Here is a 22,453-nt window from a genome sequence, read left to right as displayed (position 1 = left end):
GGGGGGGGGGTTCCCTAAATACCGATAGCTCGAGAGACTGCGGTCCTGAGGGTGATAGAGAATATGGGGGTTCTCTTGGTCCAATATCTCATGGGTGATGACCCGAGGGTGAGACAGTATGGCTCTGAGACGGTGGTCTGAGAGTGAGATCGATATGGCTCGAAAACAGGGGGTCTGAGAGTGAGATTGGTTTGGCTCGAAGGTTCCAACCTAAGAGTAGATGAGTTGGGGGAAAAAGTGTCAAAGACATGGAGATAAGCATATTAACTAGATGCGGATCTCAAAGATTGGTGGGGGTTCAATCTCGGATTTCCCCTTTGGTCTTGACCGGGTGGGTCAGGATTGTGCTAGCGGAAGGGGGGGCAGAATTGGGCTGATTAGTGGGGTTAGGTTGTGGTGTCAACCATTGCGAAGGTGGTTGAAGTCGTTTGCAGATGGGCTGAGGTGTTTTCAGATTCGAGGATGAATCTATGTTAGTTGGAGAAATTGTAACACCTATGTTCCGAGGATAGAATTGTGATGTGTAGAGTAAACCAAGAGAGTGGTTTTAATTAATTTATGGTTTAATTAAATCTTAATTTGGTCTAAATAAACAAAAAGCCCTTATTTGTTTGTATAAGTCTCGAAGACCCTTCTCCTTGCTGATGTTGTTTATGATTTCATGTTTAGGCTATGAGTAAAGCAAAGAGAGAGCGAGAGAGAAGCTTGGCATGGTGTGAAGGAGATTAGGGAAAAATACAGAATTGTAAAGGTTTGGGAGGAAAGGATTTCGACAGAGCAAATTATACCCAAAGGTAATGAAATTTGGTGGAATTATACCAAAGCCGTTTATCTAGTCTCTTCATTAATGGAATTGGATTTGAGTCAATATTCTAGGAGATATCTGCAGTTTAGAGGAATGTTTTTTCTAAGGAGTGAATTAGGAGGAGCGGAGATTGAGAATGGAATCGTGGTCTCGTCTATTACCTGATCCAAACTAGATTTTGTTGGATACTCCGTGACCTCAAGGGATAGCTTTCCACCAGAGGGATTGGACAGTTAACGGTTGGTGATGCGTGTGATTTTTCGCTTCAAAATCTTTTACCTTAAAAAGACCACTCGACGGCTACAAGTGCACAACTAATCGGTAGTAGTATTTAACGATCGATCCCACAGAGAGAGAATGGTTCCGTTGAAAGGGATGTAAGGCTAGGACTCAATAAAAATGGGGTTTTGGTTGTCACGGTCGTAGTAAACAATAAACGTAAATAAAAAGCAAGTAAAATAAATGAGACAAGCGTTGGGCATCAAGGGAAATCGCACAGGATTGATGATCTATCTATCTAGGAAAGTTTAGGGTTAGTTTGTTTATCTAAGAATCGGAATACAAAACACGAATGAACTATTAACTTATAGATCACAAGCTAACCGTCTAATATCCCTATACTCCGTTACTCAACTGTCGCAGGAAACGACGCATAGATCAAAGCATTTCAAACAGGTTTGATCCTAATCCATGAAGTTCCATAGGTAAGTGGTTTGTGGAGACGCACACACACTTTAGATCTTAGTTAGTTCATGAGGCTAGCTTAAAGCATTAAGTAAAGACTTATAATTAAAGTATAGAATAAACAGAATTTAAATATAACAAATCCTAAAAATTGCCACCTAAACTAAGATCATCTCTGCCCCCTTTTGATTATCCCTTTAAATCCACTAGAAAACTATTCTAGCATGTTTAAGGGAATCATCAAAGCAAGGTTTAATAAACTCATAAACATAAAAGAATAAAGAGAGAAAAAAGTTTTAAATATTACTTCAATGATTATAAAACAAAGTATAGAATCTTTTCTTCCTTTAGAAACAAAGAACAAAGAAAATATAATAGAAAAGAGTTGGTGAAGTTCAAAGATTTAAAGAGAGAAACGAGAGAAGGCTCTGGTCGTCGGCTGCTCCTCTGGACGTGATCTCTTGGCTGCTCCAATTTGTGCACACTCTAAACCCTAGGGCTTAAATGAGTATTTATAAGGTTTTGAAGGTTTAGGGTTTGTAAGGATAAAAACGTCTTTTATTGTTGAGTGCAGGACAAAGGGGGGCGTAGGAATGTTCTTGAACGTGGTGAAGACTTGTTATTTATTATGTTGGAACCTGGTTTATAAGCATGTTAGGTTGCTGGCTTTTGTTGGTTTTGGTTGATAATTTATTTATGATAATTTGGAGTTGATTTATATGTTTAAGCTGTGCATGTTGATTTGTTTTTGGTTTATTGTTCTTGTTATAATTAAATATTATAGGGTATTTCATTATTTTATTATTATTACTAAAAAGAAGATCGGGTTGTTTCATAAAGTAAAAAAATAAACAAGTTAATCGTTCAATCATCGTCACCACTTCTATAGGGTTCAACTTTTTTTTTTCTTGGACCGTAAATACTTCATAATGTTGACAGGTAAGCATAAATAAAAGTTAGTTGTATTAGTTATTTTAATTTGATTGGTTAAGTATTTAAATGAGGTGTCAGCTTCAGAATTTTACATAATGATGATGTGAACATGAACACACCAAGAACACGTTCTCCTTATGTTATAATAATGCGTTCTCCTTATCTTATAAGAACGCGTTCTTCTTACGTTACAAATGTACATTCTAGTAGTTTCCTTATATAAACTTCATCGTGTCCCTATAAATAGTTTGTAACTAGGTCATTATTATTCAAGGAATGAGAATCTCTCATTCTCTTCTATGCTAACCTAGCCGTCTCTCTCTCTCTCTCTCTCTCTCTCTCTCTCTCCTAATCATTCTACCTCTTTCTCTTTCCTTCTCATACTCACTTATTCGTAATTCTTACAGATGATGTGTCAGCCTCTAGAGAGAAATTAAGGAGTAGTGGCAGTTCCAAAAATATTTTTTTACCGGGGTCAATTGATATATATATATATATATATTTGTAATTTTTTTATTATTTTTTTGTTTTCAATGTAACCTACATCCTTTAAACTAAAATTCTTTTATAAGTTTTTAAATTGTTCTAGAGATATTCTTATCATTATATTTAACTTTAATAAAACATTTCTTTTATATACAACTCAAATTAAAGACAAAATAAGAGATAGCCTATGACACCCCGGTTTCAGAGACTTGCAGAAAGCTTTGAAAAATAATTAATTTGGCCACCTATGTCACCAAAGTGCACATATCTTTTCGGTTAAGGGTCCCAAGAGAACTCCAGTGTTAAGTGTGCTTGAGCTGGAGTAGTCTCAGGATGGGTGCCTTTCTGGTAAGTGACTATCGAACAGTGCGAGTGAGGACAAAGCACATGGAAGATCATGTGGTGAATTGTAGGGACGGTAACAAGTCTTTAAAGCCTCTCTGACGTAGCAAACCAACTGTCGAATATATATGGGCTCACGAGCCTTGTGAGAGGACGTGAGGCCCATTAAGGAAGGTGGGCCTATGGACTGGGAGTAGACATGGGGCCCATAGAGAGGTGGCGGTCGGGGCGTTATATGTGGTATCAGAGCCGAAATCAGACGAGAGTGGAGTTGAGTAGGCTCACACTGTCGAGGGTTACGGTCTTGGTGCGCAAAGAGGACGTTGCGATTTGTTACATGGGTGAATTATTGAAACAATCCAACCCCTTTTTTTTAAATCCTAATATCTAGTGTTCCCATACTCGCTAGCAACCTACCGCAAACAATAACAACAGCGGATAAAAATAATAAATCCAATAACTAATAACCATTAGAGAAATAACATAATACCAAACCATTAACAATCCAGAACATAAAACAAATCATAAACCAGAAATCCTAGCATCCGTTTTAGACCACTAAGTTCCACTCTAACATCCTAAAAAAGACACAGAGCAAACAACCGAGCCTCTAGAAGATACTCCTCTTCATAGCCTTGATTCCACAATCACACTTTGCCTTTCCCTGTACCACAAATACAAATTGAAATGCATGCATATTTTATAAACACTCAGTGAGGCAATCTTCCCATCTACTGAGCTATACATCAAGCATTTGAGATACTCTAACCATCAAACAACAATCAACAAACAAACCAGGAATTGCATCGACTGACACCATATATGCATCAACCGACACTAACAGGGGTTGCATCAACCGACACAAGCTTAGATCGACCGATACAAGACTAGCTTGTATCAACTGACACTATCACTACATCGACCGACGTGTGCTCGACATTTCACGAAATCCCTTGTTGCATCGACCGACACCTCCACATGGCATCAACTAATGCTCCTAGGTCAGACGTGCCGTCCTCGCATCTGCATCGACCGACGCACCTGTCGAGCATCGTTTTCCCTAAAGCTTCTCGCCGGATCACCGTTCCTATATCATCAAAAACTTGATCTCAAGCCACAAGAAAACTTCGCAAAGCCCCAAATAACGTTCTAACAAGCCAAACAACACATAAACAAGCAGATCAGAGAAATCTCAAGATTAGATAAGCCATGGTCATGCACTCACATTTGCCAAAGAGGATTTTGACCCTAAAATGATAGACCTACGCTCCTAGCACGTTCCTTCAACGTTCCTAGCTTCAGATCTTCCCAAGAACAACCACAAATCTCCCAAAATCCTCAAGAACAGCAAGAACTTCTTTTCTCTCTTTATTTTCTCTCAAAAGCGGCTAAAACTCGGCCACAAAACGACAAACCGCCTTTTATAATCGACTCAAGGTTTTCCTATCCCCCAAAACACAACGTTTATAGTCGAACCACACAAAATCGACCTTGCATCGACTGACACCTCATCGACCGATGCACCTCCCAAACCGAGATTACGGTTCACGGATGTTACAATTATGACACCCCAGTTTTAGAGACTTGCGGAGAGGAAGAATTGATTTCGCCATCTATGTCACCAAGGTGCACTTATCTTTTTGTTCAAGGGTCCCAAGAGAACTCCAAAGTTAAGCGTGCATAAGCTGAAATAGTTTCAGGATGGGGTAACCTTTTGGGAAGTGACTGCCGAAACTGTGAAAGGTGGATCCATGGACTGGGAGTAGACATGGGGCCCCATGAAAAGTGGCGGTCGGAACGTTACATAGTCAGGAAAAGAAAAATTAAAAATTAGTTTTATTGTCTAAATTGAATATGAGTTATGATCCAATAATTTAAAAAATGAAGATAAATATTAACAATAATGGAAATTGAACTTGAGTTTGAGAATTAAAAGGCCGAAATCTAACCAACTAAGCTACAAGAACATATCAACTAATTACAAAAAACTTACGAAATGATGAGATTTATACACATTTTTAGTTTTCCAATATGCTATAATGTTGAACGTTGCGAAAACAAAAACTGTCAAAGCATAAAAGTGAAAAACAAGAAAGAAAGTAAGAAAGAAAGAAAGGAAAGAAACTCACTTTCATGTGAACAGCGAGGAGACTATGACAGCGAGGCCCTGTGCGTTTCAGTGTCGCGCGACTTTTTCTAAACGCTGTGTTTTTGATTTTTTGATTTTTTTTTAAGTTAGGTTGTATAGTATAGAGAAGAAAAAATAAGAAAAGTATAGATTTGAATTTTTTGGCGATGACAATTTGATTTGGTTTTGCAGATCTGTAAAATGAAAAAAATAAGCGACTATTGCTGTTTCAAGCAAAGGCTTTGGGTTTTGTCGATGCTTTAACTGGCAATTCCAAATTTTTAAAATTCAGATCAATGTGACAGAAAGTAGAAGAGATGAAGAAAAGATAAAGAATATTTGAAAGTAAGTTTATGAAGAACTGTCGTTGTCACAGCGACTAACTTTCTGAACAGAGCCCTAAACAAAATTTGATCATTCATATAGTTCTATTGAACGAAATCTCAATTCAATTTGTGTTTTTACTATGATATGTAAATAATATTTTCAAATATGTTTTTTCACACGGCTAGAGCCCTATATTGATTTCATCAAACCATCAAAAATAATGTTGAATGGCTGAATCAATCATTAGTTGGGCAAAACTTCCCCAGCCAACCAACAATAGCGGATGTTAGGGTGCTTTATGAACTAAATGAATGAGAATCTTAATGCTTGTTAGAATTGTTTGAAACAGATCAAATGTTTTGTTTTAAGTAATTACTTTTGTAGAGAATTGTTGCTCCGAAAGTAGTTATCAAATCTTGATTTTGGAGAATGGTAACTAGTTTTTGTCAAAATTTTGATTTTGATGCTTGGATTCTATAGTTCATTTGAAAATTAATAAATCAAAAGATTTTTTTTTTAATTCAAATGCTTGCAGTATCATTTGTTTTTTGTATTCCAGATCAGATACGAATTATTGAACCAATTTGGACCTATGCGTTTTAAACATATAATTTGTTTGCTTAGATATAATTCATTTTACTTTAATTATAAAAATCCCATTTAAAGGCAATTTAACGTGTAATCAAACAATTGTATTCTTTTTATGGTGTATATTGTAAATTAGGATTTGTCAAATTGCATAAATTACGAACTGATAATTTTAGGTTTTGCATATAATTTCAAAAATACAATATATTAACTATTATTTCCTCATATCATTAAATTCATTAACATCAAATATAAAAGACAATATGGCTTTGAGACTAAGATTTTACCAACTATACATAAACTTTTCATGATAATACTCATTTGAGAGATAGATTCCATCTTCTCTAGCATCCCAAAACGTAAAATCACCAAATTTAATGTAAAAATAAGGATCTTCTTTGTAAGCAGTAAAAGTAACAGAAGATTTAAAACCCACTCCATGCGATAGTTTGCAGTCAAACTTAGTCCCACCAAAAAAATTATCCCCAAATTTAAAGATATATAAGTCTGAACGACGTACTAAGTGAATACCAAGATCGTCTTGATCAGATATACAATGAATCGTGAGAATATCATCACTCCTGTTGAGAGAATTCTTGATAATTACTTTGTTTTTAGGAAATAGTTTGCTTGCATTGTTCGATCCAAAACTCAAAGCAAATACAATGATTAAAACAAAAAATTTATTCATTATTTAGAGCTATATTTTTTTATATATATAGTTTTGTATAAGTTGGTAAAACCAAGTCACCCAAGTAGTATATATATGTATACATTAGATTTTAAAATTAATATCTTTGCATAACTCAAAAGGAATCTTTGACTCTTTTATTTTGGTAACAACTTAATTAAGTACCTAAGTTTCAATCTATACATTCAATGCACATTAATAAGAGTAAATGATAGGAACAAATATTGTTTCTTTAGTTTTGAATATTTATCTTTCTCTCGCTAAACTCTCCTCCTTCTCTCTAGTTTATCTTTCTCTCAACTCTGTTTGCCTCTGTGGCATGCCCTTCTGGCGCCGGAGAGGGCTCCCTCCTCTTTAACTATTTCCTGCTCTGTCTACTCCCGTTGATGAGTCTTTCTCCTCCGGTGAAGTTGTCATTCGTGTCAGATCTGGGCTCTAGTTGGTGGTTATAAAGCACGTGTTGGCACGTCGTTGGAAGGTTCGCTTGAGATTGGCTGTTGGGGTTAACTTGGTTTGGATGCTTGCGGACGGCTGGACGGGCTGTTCGTGTGTCGTCATCTCTCTGGTGGTTGGTGTGGCTTTGGTGAGCAAGGGGTATCTGGGCTTTCATTTTGGGTTAGCTCTGGAGGTCTGGATCTGGGTTTGGTCGCCGAATCTATCGAATTTTCCTCCTCCAGTGTGTGCGGTGCTTCTCTTCTTAGATATCTGGTTCGTTTGACGGGTAAGGTTAGGGGAAGATCTTCATTGTAGGTCTTGGTTTTGCAAAAGGAGGACAGTGGTGAGCAAATCTATTCTCTGAAAGCGGTGGTGTGATCTTTTCTCCCATTTGATGCTGTTGTGGCTACGATTTGGAGGTCGAGAAGATCCGAAGTCGTGTTAATTTGGTTTGAAGAGGCCAGTGGTTCACGGAGGAAATCACTGGGAGATTGTTGGGTTTGAAGAGGCCAGTGGCTCACCCTTCAAATCGGACGCTGCAGTTGGGGCGGAAATCAGTGGGAGATTGTTGGGTTGCGTTGTTTGTACTGGTGGTTAACTGTGGATTCTTTGGATTCCTAGAAGGCGCTCGTGGATTCCGGTTTATGGGGGCTTGATTGAGCCACCAGCCGCTATAAACTGCCTCGAAGTTTGCATCCACCGGACCGGATTGAATAGTTTCTTGCTCAGAGTTGCGGAAGATGCTAGATCGGGAGGTGAGGTGTTAGATTCAAGTGGGTTAGATTGCTAGGTACGGGATCTAGCTTTGGTAGCTGGTCGTCGGGGATTTGAGCAGTCCAGGAGCCTTGTAGTGGGTTTGGTGGATCAACGGGAATGAGTCGGACATGGAAACCAAACACTTTCGTTGAAGGCTATGATCTGTTGGTGTTGCCACAAAGCCGTGGGGCTTGTGTTTGCTGGTACTACTATTCAAGTTCTTGCTTCCGGTCATCAGCAGGTTTGATAGCTTTTAGGTAAACCTATTTTATTATTTAGATATCAATTTTTTTTCTTTGGGCAAAATGATATCTTTCGATGAACTTAAATATCAGTGTTTTTAATTTGTTCTCTTTTAATTTTTCCCAAAAAATTTGAATACATACCTTAAATTTGATAAGAAATTTGAAAAAACAAATAAGTCAACATCATCAAAAGTCGACTATGCGAAAAAAACGATCAAACAAACAAAAATCTATAGTTTTAAAATAAATTAATAGAAAAATAAATAAGTCAACAAAAATTAAACTTAGGCCAACATTTAAAATATCAACCTTATTAATAAATCAATATAGAATGTAATAAATCAACAGTCAATGAAAAAATCAACAGAAAACAAATATAAATCGATGAACAAAAAAAAATAAGTACTTTGAAACAAATCATATCGACTATGTTATAAATCAACTACCCATAACATAAGTCAACTGTTTTAATATAAGTCAATTATGAAGATAATTAAGTAAACATAAGTCAAAAACAAAACCGTTGTTCAAAAAGTCAACATTAAAAATAAATCAACATTGATTAAAATAAGTCTAAAACATTGATATATATATATATATATACAAATTGTATGATCTTGAATTATTTATTTTTATATAAATTCAAATCTAAATAATATCAACAAAAATATTTCAATTCTTTTTTTATTCAAAATTTTAAGATAAAAAAATTGATTCATGTAGTCATTATTTAAAATACAATAAATACGTTTTAGTTATGATTTTTATTTATTAAATAATTTATTCCGAATTTAACAATTTTTCAAAGTAATTTATTTTTTAAGTTGAATTATTTTTAAATATAAATTAAGTTTTTAGTTTTTTAAAAAAAAATTTTAAATTGTTTAATAATAAGGGTATTTATGTCTATTTTCATTAATGTGTAGATAATATTAAATGTAATTTTCAAATTTTTTTTTAAAATTTAGTATACTCTTAAAAATGTCCCAATTTTTCCTGCACAAAATTTCCTTCTTAAACTTTTATGGCACAGTTCATTAAATAAAGCTCACCTTAATGAGCTACTTGAAAACCTCTATAAATTATTAATTTATTGATATATAAATAATATAAGAATAAAAAAAAATATACTGATTTATTGAAATTTATCGAATGTTAATTTATAGAGGTTATAGTACTGTTTTTCAATTCAATCTAACGTTTTTATTTTATTAAGCTCATTGAGCTATATCGACTAGATACTTATTTACTAAAACACTTCATCCTGTTACTATTTTTATATGAATTTCCATAGAATTGATATTTTGGGTCGAATTTATTTGGTACATTGAAAAAAAGTTTTATAACACGTATAACGTAGTGCATGTATAGCTCGATCTCCTGGTTATCAAGGGCTTGCTGTGAATTGTGATAATGTTTGCTGTATTAATTTGTTGTTCCGATTAATTTTCAAGTATAAAATTTTATTAGGTTTTCTTGCATAGGATATTGGAAACCTAACTAAGTAACAAGACGTATGTGTGATTAAACAATTCCTTGCGATTGATTTTTATGTGTGTTCTTCATGAACTTTCTTTTTGGGAATTTCTAAGTCGTGAGGATGAATTTGTAGTTTTACTATACACCAATGTAAAATGAGAAGAGACCACAAAATCCATCCACATTTAGTTTCCTTCATATCTTATTATTTCAACGCAATATAAAATATTTCACAAAATGCCAATATAAAAAACAACATTATCTTCTTTTAAAAGCAATAAAACAAAAAGAATATTTAGAATCCCACATATGGGGCAGGATCGCACAGAAGCCTTTTCGGTTTACGTGTAGAGTTAGATATCCTTATTTGGACTATGAAGTGTTTATTAGCGTTGGATTTGGATAAAACTCTTTTTATCATGGATTGTTCAGACCTGTTAAGGATGACGTCTAATATCGAGGATTAACCGACCTTTTCATCAAAATTGAAGGATTTTATTCATTTCAAAAATATATTTGCTAATCTTAGTATTAGATATATTTATCGAGAGGATAATATTCGTACCGATAAATTTACGAAATTTGCAAAAGCACGAGGTTTCTATTTTTTCCATGTAAGTTCGTCGGTACCTAATTGGTTTTCTCTCAAAAAGAGTCATCTCCGATAATTTAATATATACGAGGTTTGATTGAAAAAAAAAAACAACATTTTTCTCACTTTTGTAAAAAGTAGTCCTACACCATGCACCGACCGTGTTATAGTTTTCTAACATTTAATTTTATGACTATTGGTGATAATTATTGTTATTTTATATAAAATATTGGTAAAATGAAATAAAAAGGTGAGATGTAGATAGAGTGAGGGTCCATGAAGAAGAAATTGTATAGTTGGCATAAGTTGGACTCAACCTCCTCTTTTTATTTAAGATTCTTGCCGGTCTAATCTTCTCTCCGTTTCAACCAAATTTATAACTTCTATTTCACCACCTTCATGTATTTATGCTCAACCAGATTCTAAAACATGTGCCAATAGCCCAATAGAACACATTACTAACGTACATCAACCTATAAATTTTGGATTCTAGAGCTGTTATTTCTTTTACAAGTCAAACACTCAAACTATTAGCATCATGTTTTTACATTGAGAGGTGATGGTTGAGTAATATACCATCACCAAGTAGAGGACCCACGCATGGGGGGAGAATATATTTAACTTTGTTATTTAATTTATTTAACATATAGGAATTTTCTTTTAAATTTATCTTTATTATTTTAAATAGTTCAATATTGTCTTCTACATTTGTAGTATCGCTTCTATTTAGAGTGGGAAAAAATAATAACATAATTTCATAATAGTATTTATGAAACATTATTGTAGTTTTCATTATAATATTAGGAAAGCAGTTGGATCAATGATTGCATGGCCTCCGAATTTTACTATTGTTATAGGCAAAGTGATACCAGAAGACATTGCTCCTAAGGTTTGAGTTTCTTTCATATGTTTACCATTTATTTTACATTTCATATTGCCATAATCAGCTTCTTCTCTGTATGTTTCTTAGAGTCCAAGCACATAATCTATCAACTACTACTGCAGAATACTACATTGGGGAATAAATGATGAAGAAGTTGTGGGAGAAGGTCGGTGGCAAAGCAGTGATAAGGAGGCATTGGTTAATGGAGTTTCTATTGGACCAAAAGCTGTTAAAATATTCCTAGATGTTGTGCTAGAATCTGAAACATTTTTATGGAGGCCCAATTCAAAACTGACAATCCTAGAAGACTGTTTGAAGTCTTTTATAGCATGGCCTTTGCATAGAGGAATGTTCTTCGGAGTAAACAGTGAAACCTCAGAAAAATTCACAATCCTTTTTACAGTTTTCTACTCAACAAAGTCAGGTAACATCTATCAAATCTGTCAAGAGATAAATTATGGTTTTGATAATTATAAAATTATGACAAAGTACTTATTTTTGGAAAACATTGCAGCATAACAGTATAACAGTCCTACATGCAGTGTTATCAATAAAAATAAGAAATGCATGTTGATGGAAAAAGAATGATAGTTCCCTAAGAGCATATCCAGTAGAGTTTTTTTGGGGTACTCAGACCATTTTTAAGCCTAAAAGAAAATAAAAATTAAAAGAATTGGCCCATAAATTAGTAGAACCGTTGCTGTGCGGAGTAGCAGAAGGAACTGTGAATACACTGATACGTGTCAATTTCTAATTGGATTTTATAAAATATAAAAGACAGTTTTTTTTTTTCTCTCCTTTTCTTCTTTTGCAGAATCTCTCTCTTTCCTCTCTCTCGACGAAACGGCGAATCGATGGACGACGGAGGCGAGTTTGCCGGCGGCGGTTTCATGCATTCTCAGGCGACTACTCCTTTCGCATGACTCCTCTTCGTCCCTCAAGGTTTTTTTCCTCACTCTCTCTCTGATTAACTTCTCAATCTGACGAATTCGATCAATCCTTTCTGCGTTTTGTTCAATCCAAGTCTATCACTCCGTGCTTTGCGTTCCCATGCTCTTGGAATGATGTTGATTTCGTGATTTTTGCATCTTATTAAGGAGGGAATAGAATGTGTTTGCTTGATCTGATCAGATTTTTTGACCACTGAAATTTCATGATTCAATCATGGTTAGAGCTTGGAACATAGCAAGTGGTGGTTTTGAATTAAAGTTGGTTCTTGTTGTGTGAGATTTTCTTCCTAGAGGATCTGGTTTGTGAATTTTTAAAACCTTCTCTTCTTATGTGTTTGTTAATAAAAGCTTTGGTTTTGAGGAAGAAGCTTTATTTTTGAGCAAGGAGCTTTGGTTTTGAGGAAGATGTATTGTTTCTGCAGCTATATTATGCTTTCTGTTTATAATCGTTGGATGCATCTTCTGGTTCTAAATTGTTTAGTTCTGTTTGTTTCCAGCCCAATTGTATCATATTAGCTATATCCCCTGCTAACCAAGACATAATAGCCACATCGGATGCAATTAAGCTCGCCAAAGATGTCGATCCAACAGGTTTGTTTGCTGTTTTGTTGCGAATGATTAAAGTATTTCGCAGGAGCTTCTTGAAGGTGTACGTATGGAGCCTGGAAAAAGGTGAACGGGTACTAACTCTTGTTAACTTCAATCGTGCTTCTTGAAGGTGTACGTAAGGGCTCTCTTCTCCTGAGATAATGATCAAAATTTAAAAGGTAACAAAAGCTAATTGTGTTTGTTGTGTTGTTATTGTTACATATTCATTCAACTTGTTTTATATGGAATTGTTTAGGATTTGAATGTCTGTGTTTTTTTTTCTTCCTTATGATTATTACTATTTAGACATAACAACGAAACCGTTGTGCACTAATCTGGTCAGACCTCATTCTGTTTGTAGCTTCCTTATCACCATTTTGCTTTGCTCTTTCAACATATTTGTTTCTTGTTTTTCAGATAGTACCTGACGTTGTTGGCTTGTTATATTTGTATTTTGCAGATGTCCTTATTATATCACAATGGGTATAGAAAGTCAACTGGAATGATAGTGTCCTGATTTCTCTGCAGCTTTTGGCAACTTTGCTTCTGTTCAGTGCTCTTGCTATGGAGGTAATCATCTTGATGCCTTCTCCTTTCACTCATAAGTTTGTAAGACTCCAGTTTTGAAAACTAGAACCATTTGGCTCCATATCAATTGCATAGGAGAGTTCTTCGATAGTGATCTTTGGATAATGTAGCAATATATAGTTGGTTAGTATATGTATAAGTGTGGTTTCTGTTTTGTTGGTTTAGGTTGTAAAGGATCCTACGATTGTGGTTTCTGTTTTGTTGGTTTAGGTTTGTAAAGGATCCTACCAGCAGAGACATTGATCGATTGTTGGTGCATTTTTATATAAGAATTGATTGAGTTCATAAATAATCAAGCATGAGTTCTGTGTCGGAATGAAGAAGAAGAATGTTTAATCTGGATTTGAGATTGGTTTGGTACTTATAGCTTGTGTTTCGATTGTGTTCTTTTTCTTCCTATTTTTGTTGCAGGCTTTTCTCAAGAAAATGGCAGAAACAGGACAAGGTAAGCTCTATGGGAAAGAACCAACACATAGAGCTTAAAGTATTGTTGCAGGTTTGTTGCAGGTTTTGCTGAAAGAGAGCGTGGTATCACCATCGACATTGCCCTTTGGAAGTTCGAGACCACCAAGTACTATTGCACAGTCATTGATGCTCCTGGTCACCGTGATTTCATCAAGAACATGATTACCGGTACTTCCCAGGCTGATTGTGCTGTCCTTGTCATTGACTCCACCACTGGTGGTTTTGAGGCTGGTATCTCCAAGGATGGTCAGACCCGTGAGCACGCTCTCCTTGCTTTCACCTTGGTGTCAAGCAGATGATCTGCTGTTGTAACAAGGTAACCAAATTATCATCATGAACCACCCTGGTCAGATTGGAAACGGTTACGATGATTGCCACACCTCTCAAGCGTTTTTTTTTGTTTATGTAATATATGTTTAACATTTCCAAATTATGTAAAATATTAATTGAAATCATTGTTTTGTCATTTTAGAATATTAAAATTTGTTAATTAAGAAATAATTGTTTAAAAATTATTATTGTAATGATTCAGCAACCTATTTGAGTTACTCTAGTGGAAGCATAGTTTTATTTAAGTTCTAAATGTGTTGCTTTAATTAGTTTAGAATAAATAATATAATTTGTTTATATTTAAGCAACTTAACAGAGTTGCTGTAATGGCCATGGTCTAAGGAAGATGTCTTATTTTTGGACAACTGCAAATTATTCACAGACAAATTTGTTTTGTTTGGTAAAAAAAATCACAAGCAGGCACATCTTCACATCTAATTATTGTCGATTTGTATAGTTTAATAAAAAAGACAAGACAACATGTCGATGTGTGATGTGAAAATAATGTCACACGCCACTAAATCTGACACGTCTAATTTTAGATGGCCATACTCTGCTTACAAAATGATATAGACAAATACAATGTATTGTACGATGGAAATATGATTACATGAAGCTTTTTGTTACCTCAAAATTTCTTAAAATATATATATATATATGGTTTTATTTTTGGAACCAAGAAGAAGAAGTCAAAGATAATATATGATTACGAACCTCATAATAAAAGTTTGAAAAAACAATCTTTAGTTTTAGTTAAAATCAATCTTTAGTTTTTTTCGAGTCATCTACCTATTAATAACTTGTTTCTTTAAGGTTTTTATCTTCGCAAAATACATTTTCGATAATTGATTTTATTTTCATTTTTGTGTTGTTGGTTGAATTGTTTTGTTAATTAAAATACATACAAAAGAGTTGAATAACCAATGATCAAAATTTTATATATCTCAATTAAAAATAGTATATGATGTCGTTGAGAAGTAAATAGGCAATGGTCTTGGAAATCCAGTAAAACAAAATTATTTTAAAAGCGAAAATTAAAATAATATTGTGAGATGTAAACTATTACATCTTTTAACTATACTAAAAAAAATCCAAATTAGATTCTAATAACTAATAAATATTTGATCTATCAACCACTTGTGATTATAATTTATATTTAAAATATATTCTCATTCTCCATCACACGAAGCATATATAATATAGTACGTAATTTACTAATTACAGATGATTACAAAACGTTAAACACGATAAGTCCAATGTGGTTGTTGCTTCAATCGTAAAAATCTAAAATTTAGTGAACCATAATTGCTTATTGTAAGATGCCGTTAACTCACCGTATATGCGATGATAACTATTGATATATATTTCTTTTAACAACATGTCTTTTGATAATTTTTCCCAATTTTTTTGTCTCATTGACTTCACAAATCCCAAAATATATTTTTAACCAATCAGAAAATTTACATTTTTTTAAATTTGGTTTCGAAGTACAGAAAAAAAAACTTCGTCTTCACCAAATTGTTTGTCTAGTTGTCTGTGTCTCATTTACCATTTTTCTCTTCTCTTTTTAAGTTTTTTTTTCTTTGTTGGCCAGTAAGTGGATTTGAAGATCGTGTCTGGCAGATTCTATCTGATTTCTGATCAGGAGAGGAAGAGAGAGAGAAGTAAAAGGAAACATATTTTTTCTTTCTCTCTCTACAAAGAGCTAAAAGGAACCAGCTTTATCTTTCTCTCTCTCTGTTCAAGTTCTGGGTTTAGAGAGAGAGATCGTATATGTTGATTTTGTGATCAGAGAAGAAGAGAGAGAGAGAGATGGGAGGTTGCGTGTCAACGCCTAAGAGCTGTGTAGGTGGTAAAATAAGGTCAAGCAAGAGGAGAAAGACTCGGACAAGACGAAAGATTCAGAAGAAGAGAGTTGTGTCTTCTTCTCGCTTATCTGACGGATCTTTCGATAATCACGATCGTTCTTTCTCTAATCCCACTTTCAGAGGTCTCTAATCTCTCTCAATTCAATTAAAAATAAAAACCAATCTTTTGTTTCTCTCTCTGCATTTCTATTGATTTGTTTGGTTTTGGTCTTTGTTCTGTGTGTTTATGATCGATTTGGCTTCGTGGGTTTTGTCTTTCTTGTGTATCTCTCAAGGTTTGTTAAGCTTTTTGATTGATTGTATTCGAAATGTTATGTCTTTTGGTTGTTGAGTGTGTTGTTTTGGGTAATTAGGGATTAGATTGTTGTTTTAGTGTTGTTAGATTAGCTTACAGTTTTGTGATTTGTATGTTGAGAAAGGGATTTGGTTTATACTTTACGGTTTATTACTCAAAAGAGTGAATCTTTCTCTAAATGGTTAAACATCTTTGATGAGCACTGAATTGTGAGGATTAACATTTTGTTTACATGACACTGTCACTTTAGCTGAGTTCTTGAGTCTCTACTAGAGTTGTATATATTTTACCTGACTTAAGTCTCATTTATGAAACAGCAAGCGTTGATGAAGCATGGTTTGATTCCAACCTCGCCTTTGAAACCGACTGTGATGATGATTTTCACAGTGTTCAGGAAGGTATTATAACAAAAGCTTCTTTAAAACACCCCTTTTTGTTTCTTCCTATGATCTATGTATCACGTTCATTTCATCATTGTTTGCGACGTTTTGTTTCAGATATGTTGTCAGTAAACGGAGGTGAGCGTATCTCAGTATCGAGTATGTCATCTGTTAAAGACTCAAACCTTGGCGGTTCTGCAAGGAATTCTCTAAGCGATGGTCCCAAAACTTCCAACTCTCACTCAACCGTAGATGATGTTATCTCACAATCGAAGTCAGAGAGTGCTTTGACAGACACTAAGCAGCCTGTTTTCATCGACGAGATATCTTCAAATGCTGATGATAGCTCTAGAAAAGATCAAGGATTATTGGAAAACTGCGGGATTCTTCCAAGCAATTGCTTACCTTGTCTTCATTCGACTGTTCCTTCTATTGAAAAGAGAAGGTCTTTAAGCTCTAGCCCTCCAAGTACGAGGAAAAAAGCTGCCCTTAAACTATCTTTCAGGTGGAGAGAAGGACACCCTACTGGTCCTTTATGTAAGTTTCAATTGTGGTTTCACTGTATATGAACTGAAGAGATTCCACCAATAACTTACTTTGTTCTTTACTATGTTTCAGTTTCTACAAAGATGCAGTTGCAGAGACCAATGGCGGGTTCTCAGGTTCCATTTTGTCCACTCGAAAAGAAAATGTTTGATTGCTGGTCAATCATTGAGCCTGGTAGTTTCCGGGTTCGTGGCAAAACTTATTTCAGGTAAACCATACAGGGAGAAGCTTGTTGTTTCGAGTACCTAATCATATGTTCTGTTACTAACTCTTAAATGATATTTCGTTCTTTGGTAGAGAAAAGAAGAAAGAGTTTGCACCAAACTATGCTGCATATAATCCATTTGGTGTCGATGTATTTTTATCTCAACGTAAAATAAACCATATAGCACAATTCGTGGAGCTTCCTGTTGTTAGTACCACCTCCACCAAGCTCCCATCAATACTTGTTGTAAATGTTCAGGTATGTTGTCTAGTTAAATCGTTGATCTTTTGCATTGTCTCTGGTGTTTCAGTTTAGTGATGATGTTGCTATTGGAATCATAGATTCCATTGTATCCAGCTGCTATCTTTCAAGGTGAAACTGATGGAGAAGGAATGAATTTTGTTTTATACTTTAAACTTTCGGATAATTATTTAAAGGAGCTTCCACCTCATTTCCAAGAAAGCATTCAGGTAAACTTAAGCTTCCTCCTCATGATTCTGTTTTCTTTGTTCTGTTCTCTTCTGTTGAAAACACATTTTTGAATCGCTTTGTCTTTGGATATATGCAGAGATTAATAGATGATGAGGTTGAGAAAGTTAAAGGCTTTACTATGGATACAAATGTACCCTTTAGGGAACGGTTAAAGATATTGGGACGTGTTGCAAATGTAGATGATCTCCAGTTGAACGGTGCAGAGAAAAAACTCATGAATGCTTATAACGAAAAACCTGTGCTTTCACGACCACAGCACGAGTTCTACTCGGTATGTCACAAGTATCCTAACAAATACAAGTACTATTGAAACCTGCTTACTTAGCTCTAAATTTTTGAACTTGTAGGGTGAAAATTACTTTGAGATTGATATCGATATGCATAGATTCAGTTATATATCGCGTAAAGGATTCGAAGCATTTTTAGACAGGCTCAAGCACTGTGTTCTTGATGTTGGACTCACAATTCAGGTAATGGTTTTGCTACTTCGACGAATTTTGTGTCAAATTGCTATGGTTATTAACTGTAAAATCTTGTTTTCAGGGGAATAAACCGGAGGAACTACCAGAGCAAATACTGTGTTGCGTCCAGTTAAATGGAATTGATTACATGAATTATCATCAGTTAGCTCTTAGTCAAGAATTTCTATGATAGTGAACACAAAACTGTGTTTTCTGTTTTCTTCTTTTCTTCTTTTCTTCTTTTCTTCTTTTGTTACTCAAGAACACAAAATCTAAGAGCTTTTTCCGTTTGAAGAACACAATAATGAAAGGGATGAGTGTATAAAATACATCATTCCAAAACATGACAGCACTTCAGAAGTTGCCTACGAGGCTACGACTAGTGTTTTGTGTTCATCATAATGGAATGAGCAATGAAGAAATATTGAAACAAGAAAAATAAAAAGGAAAAAGAAAAATGAAGTAAAATAACCATACACAATTATGAACAACCTTATTTGTTTTTGTGTTATCATAGACATAGAGAGTAGACTACATATTTTGATTTCAATTAATTAAAATTTTTAGAAAACTAATAAAATATTGAATTTCATGCTGGTGTTCTTTCAAATGTCATATTTAGTTTTAAAAAGGTTAAAAAAGTTGACGCTAAAGAAGAAAATAAAATTGGAAATACGTAAAAAGACAGTAAAAAAACAAAAAAAAACAAAAAAATAAAGAAACAGAAAAAAAAAAAAAAAATTCAAGTGAGCGAACCGAGAGAAATGAACCATGATTAACGTCGGTCGAACCGAAAAAATCAATCCCGGTTCAAAAACCGAGCGTTAGAAAGACGCTACATAGTACAAATTGACTTGAACAACGCGAGTCGGTCGAACCGGGCAATCAATCCCAGTTAATAAATAAACCGAGCGTCTCTCCGACGCTACACTGACTTGAATACAACGCAGAAACTCTCTGTTTATATACTTAGCTAGCCCTCCCTCCTTCTCATTCCCCCATACGTTAAAACTTTTTTAGGTTTTTTTATAATTCCGGCGAGGTCTCTCTGCTTCTCTCTATCCTCGTTCTCCTTCGACTCCATATCGTGCTTCATCCTTCAGGTATAACATTCTTCAAATCCTCTTTTATAATACGACGTCGAACTACAATCGTTTCCGTTATCAGTTTCGGCTGTTTCTTCACGCCTGAACCCTAATTTTTGACGACATCTGACGAACGGGTACGGGAATCTCCGGTTCTCTGTCTTGTTGTGACGTTCATAAAACGTAGTTTAGTCTTAGTTAGATTGGTTTCCATCGGATTCATAGGTACGATTAGTGTTGGTTTTGATGATTCCTGGTTATGAATTACACAAGTTGTGCTGTTGCCTTGTTCAATGTCGATCTGATTACGACTATTTGTGTGGTTAATTAGTGTAAAATTCGTATGTTCATGTTTCGGAATTTTGTGTTTGCCTTTTGTTCTTCGTATAACTGTTCTTGACATCTTCGTGCTTTGTTGTAACAGGGTAGAAGGAACAGTTCGTTTGGCTAAGCCCGGTTTCGTGAATATATAAAGAAAGATGTTTGGTTCTTCTAATCGTAAGTGCTCCTTACCTTATTCTTTGTTAACTATGGGGTTTGCACGGATATTTCCTTTGTTTTTCTTAATCAAATTTTGGATGTTTATAGTTTTTGCTATGCTAACCTGACCCGTTTAATATGTTTTACAGCTTTTGGACAGTCATCTAACAACAATCCATTTGGGACCCAAACTCAATCTTTGTTTGGGCAGACCAATAACCCGAGCAATAATCCTTTTGCTGTGAAGCCTTTTGGTAATTCTACTCCTTTTGGCGCACAGACAGGGAGTTCCATGTTTGGGGGCACTTCAACCGGCGTGTTTGGTGCACCTCAAACTTCTTCTTCCCCTTTTGGTGCTTCATCACAAGCGTTTGGGAGCTCTACTCCGGCTTTTGGAGCATCTTCTGCTCCTGCATTTGGTAGTTCAACTTCACCTTTTGGTGGTAAGTACCTTTTATGTATTTTACTGTGTGGGTTTTGTCAATCATTTCTTTGATTTAGTGCTTTACCAGTATATATGCTCATATCTTGTGGTTGGTACATTGATAGCCCTAATGGAATAGGATCTACCTTCTCTCAATCGGACTTAAATTGTAAACACATACTTTTGCTACCGGTTTCTGGTTTCTGATTTCGTCAAGCGTTTGATTGCCTGTTAGTTTCTGGGTAGCAATTTCAAGTTTTATTTTTCAAAAGATTTCTTACTACTTCCAAAATTAGTAGTCTTTTGGGTTTTCTTCGTGACAGTACTAGCTCCTGATTTGGTCTAGTTTGTTTGTTTTCTTTAGGTTCCAGGTTATCATTAGTCTTCTGATATATCTCTTTTATGCGTCTTTTCTTACGAACACTGATCAATTTTTTCTTACAGGCACTTCTACGTTTGGTCAAAAGTCTTTTGGCCTCTCAACGCCTCAGTCAAGTCCTTTCGGAAGCACCCCACAGCAATCACAGCCTGCCTTTGGAAACAGCTCTTTTGGTTCATCTTCACCTTTTGGTGCCTCTAGCACGCCTGCCTTTGGTGCCTCTAGCACGCCTGCCTTTGGTGCCTCTAGCACTCCTGCCTTTGGTGCCTCTAGCACGCCTGCCTTTGGTGCCTCAAACACTTCCGCATTTGGCGCCTCAAACACTTCCGCGTTTGGAGCCACAGGCACACCTGGGTTTGGCGCATCAAGCACTCCTGCCTTTGGTGCATCAAGCACTCCTGCGTTTGGTGCATCAAGTACCCCATCTTTTAGTTTTGGCTCTTCCCCATCCTTTGGACAGTCTACCTCAGCATTTGGTAGCAGTGCCTTTAGCTCTACACAATCTCCCTTTGGAGCCCAAGGTTCTCCAGCTATTCCTATTCAATTACAGATTAGAAGTGAACGTTCCCACCCATTAAATGGTAACTAATTATGTTCACATGTTTTGTTTTGCAGGTGCACAGGCTTCGACCCCAATATTTGGGGGTCAAACAACTAGCGGGGGTCAACAAGGGGGTAGTAGGGTCATGCCTTATGCACCTACAACTGAGGTAGAGTCAGGCACTGGTAGTAACCCTGGGAGGCTACAATCTATATCTGCCATGCCTGTATACAAAGAAAAAAACCAGGAGGAGCTTAGGTGGGAGGACTACCAGCGAGGAGATAAAGGTCATATGGCAGACAAATCCATGTTATGCGTTGGCTTAAGGTTAGATGTTTGGGCTTTATTTACCAAAATATTGATTCTCTTCTTGTTTAATTTTCAGGTGGACAACGTCCTCCTGGTCAATCTCCTGGAGGTGCTGGATTCGGTGTAACAACTTCTCAGCCAAGTGTATTCTCTCCTTCACCAACGTTTGGCCAGACATCTACAAATCCAACAAACCCTTTTGCACAGAAGACTTTAACAACTACCCCAAATTTTCCCTCTCCCTTTGGTCAACCCACTACCCCCACCTTTGGTCAACCCACTACCCCATCCTTTGGTCAACCCACTACCCCATCCTTTGGTCAACCCACTAGCCCATCCATGTTTGGGTCAACTGCATCAAATGCCACATCCGTTTTTGGATCATCCCCTAGTTTTGCAACAAGCACACAGCAGCCATTTGGTTCAGCCCCTGCACATGGGTCAAATTCAGCATTTAGCATGGGTGGAAATAATAACAACAGTCAGTCATCTCCGCTGTTCGGTTCAAACCCTTTATTTGGACAGAGTACTACTCCTACATTTCAACAGACTAGTTCTGCGTTTGGACTGAATACCACTCCTACATTTCAACAGACTAGTTCTGTGAATGGACAGAATACCAATCCTGCAAATGGACAGAGTAACATTTTCAGTACACCTTCCACTGGCTCCGCAAATCTGTTTTCAAGCTCT

The 22,453-nt window shown here is 35.7% G+C and overlaps 4 protein-coding genes across 7 annotated transcripts in view; 3 read left to right on the top strand and 1 right to left on the bottom strand.

The window, feature by feature from the left end:
• Positions 6,521–6,998, bottom strand: LOC104750159 (pumilio homolog 15-like). The gene has a single exon (XM_010471914.1). It carries the CDS (start codon positions 6,982–6,984, stop codon positions 6,577–6,579), a length of 408 nt encoding a protein of 135 aa, XP_010470216.1. The 5' UTR covers positions 6,985–6,998; the 3' UTR covers positions 6,521–6,576.
• On the top strand, positions 11,497–14,380 carry LOC104750158. The gene is made up of 5 exons (XM_019238567.1): positions 11,497–11,798; positions 12,189–12,316; positions 12,822–12,977; positions 13,441–13,482; positions 13,912–14,380. The coding sequence occupies exons 1-5, from the start codon at positions 11,723–11,725 to the stop codon at positions 13,981–13,983; spliced, it is 474 nt and encodes a 157-aa protein (XP_019094112.1). The 5' UTR covers positions 11,497–11,722; the 3' UTR covers positions 13,984–14,380.
• LOC104750157 lies at positions 15,790–18,910 on the top strand. The gene is made up of 9 exons (XM_010471911.2): positions 15,790–16,285; positions 16,776–16,856; positions 16,956–17,375; positions 17,457–17,592; positions 17,682–17,847; positions 17,931–18,059; positions 18,158–18,352; positions 18,429–18,551; positions 18,625–18,910. Exons 1-9 carry the CDS (start codon positions 16,108–16,110, stop codon positions 18,730–18,732), a joined length of 1,536 nt encoding a protein of 511 aa, XP_010470213.1. The 5' UTR covers positions 15,790–16,107; the 3' UTR covers positions 18,733–18,910.
• Positions 19,494–22,453, top strand: part of LOC104750155 (nuclear pore complex protein NUP98B-like) — a 13,028-nt gene continuing 10,068 nt past the window's right edge. For all 4 annotated transcript variants that reach the window (XM_019238421.1, XM_019238422.1, XM_019238420.1 and 1 more), the window contains exons 1-6: positions 19,494–19,645; positions 20,052–20,125; positions 20,257–20,550; positions 20,976–21,431; positions 21,526–21,738; positions 21,837–22,453. In XM_019238421.1, coding sequence (XP_019093966.1) covers positions 20,107–20,125; positions 20,257–20,550; positions 20,976–21,431; positions 21,526–21,738; positions 21,837–22,453 — 1,599 coding nt within the window. In that variant the 5' untranslated portion in view covers positions 19,494–19,645; positions 20,052–20,106. The remainder of the gene's footprint in view (positions 19,646–20,051; positions 20,126–20,256; positions 20,551–20,975; positions 21,432–21,525; positions 21,739–21,836) is intronic.

This window comes from Camelina sativa, chromosome 16 (genome assembly GCF_000633955.1).
Source record: "Camelina sativa cultivar DH55 chromosome 16, Cs, whole genome shotgun sequence".
Taxonomy (NCBI): Eukaryota; Viridiplantae; Streptophyta; class Magnoliopsida; order Brassicales; family Brassicaceae; genus Camelina; species Camelina sativa.
The sequence above is the reverse complement of the archived record's forward strand: the minus strand, read 5'-3'. Positions and strand labels throughout refer to the sequence as shown.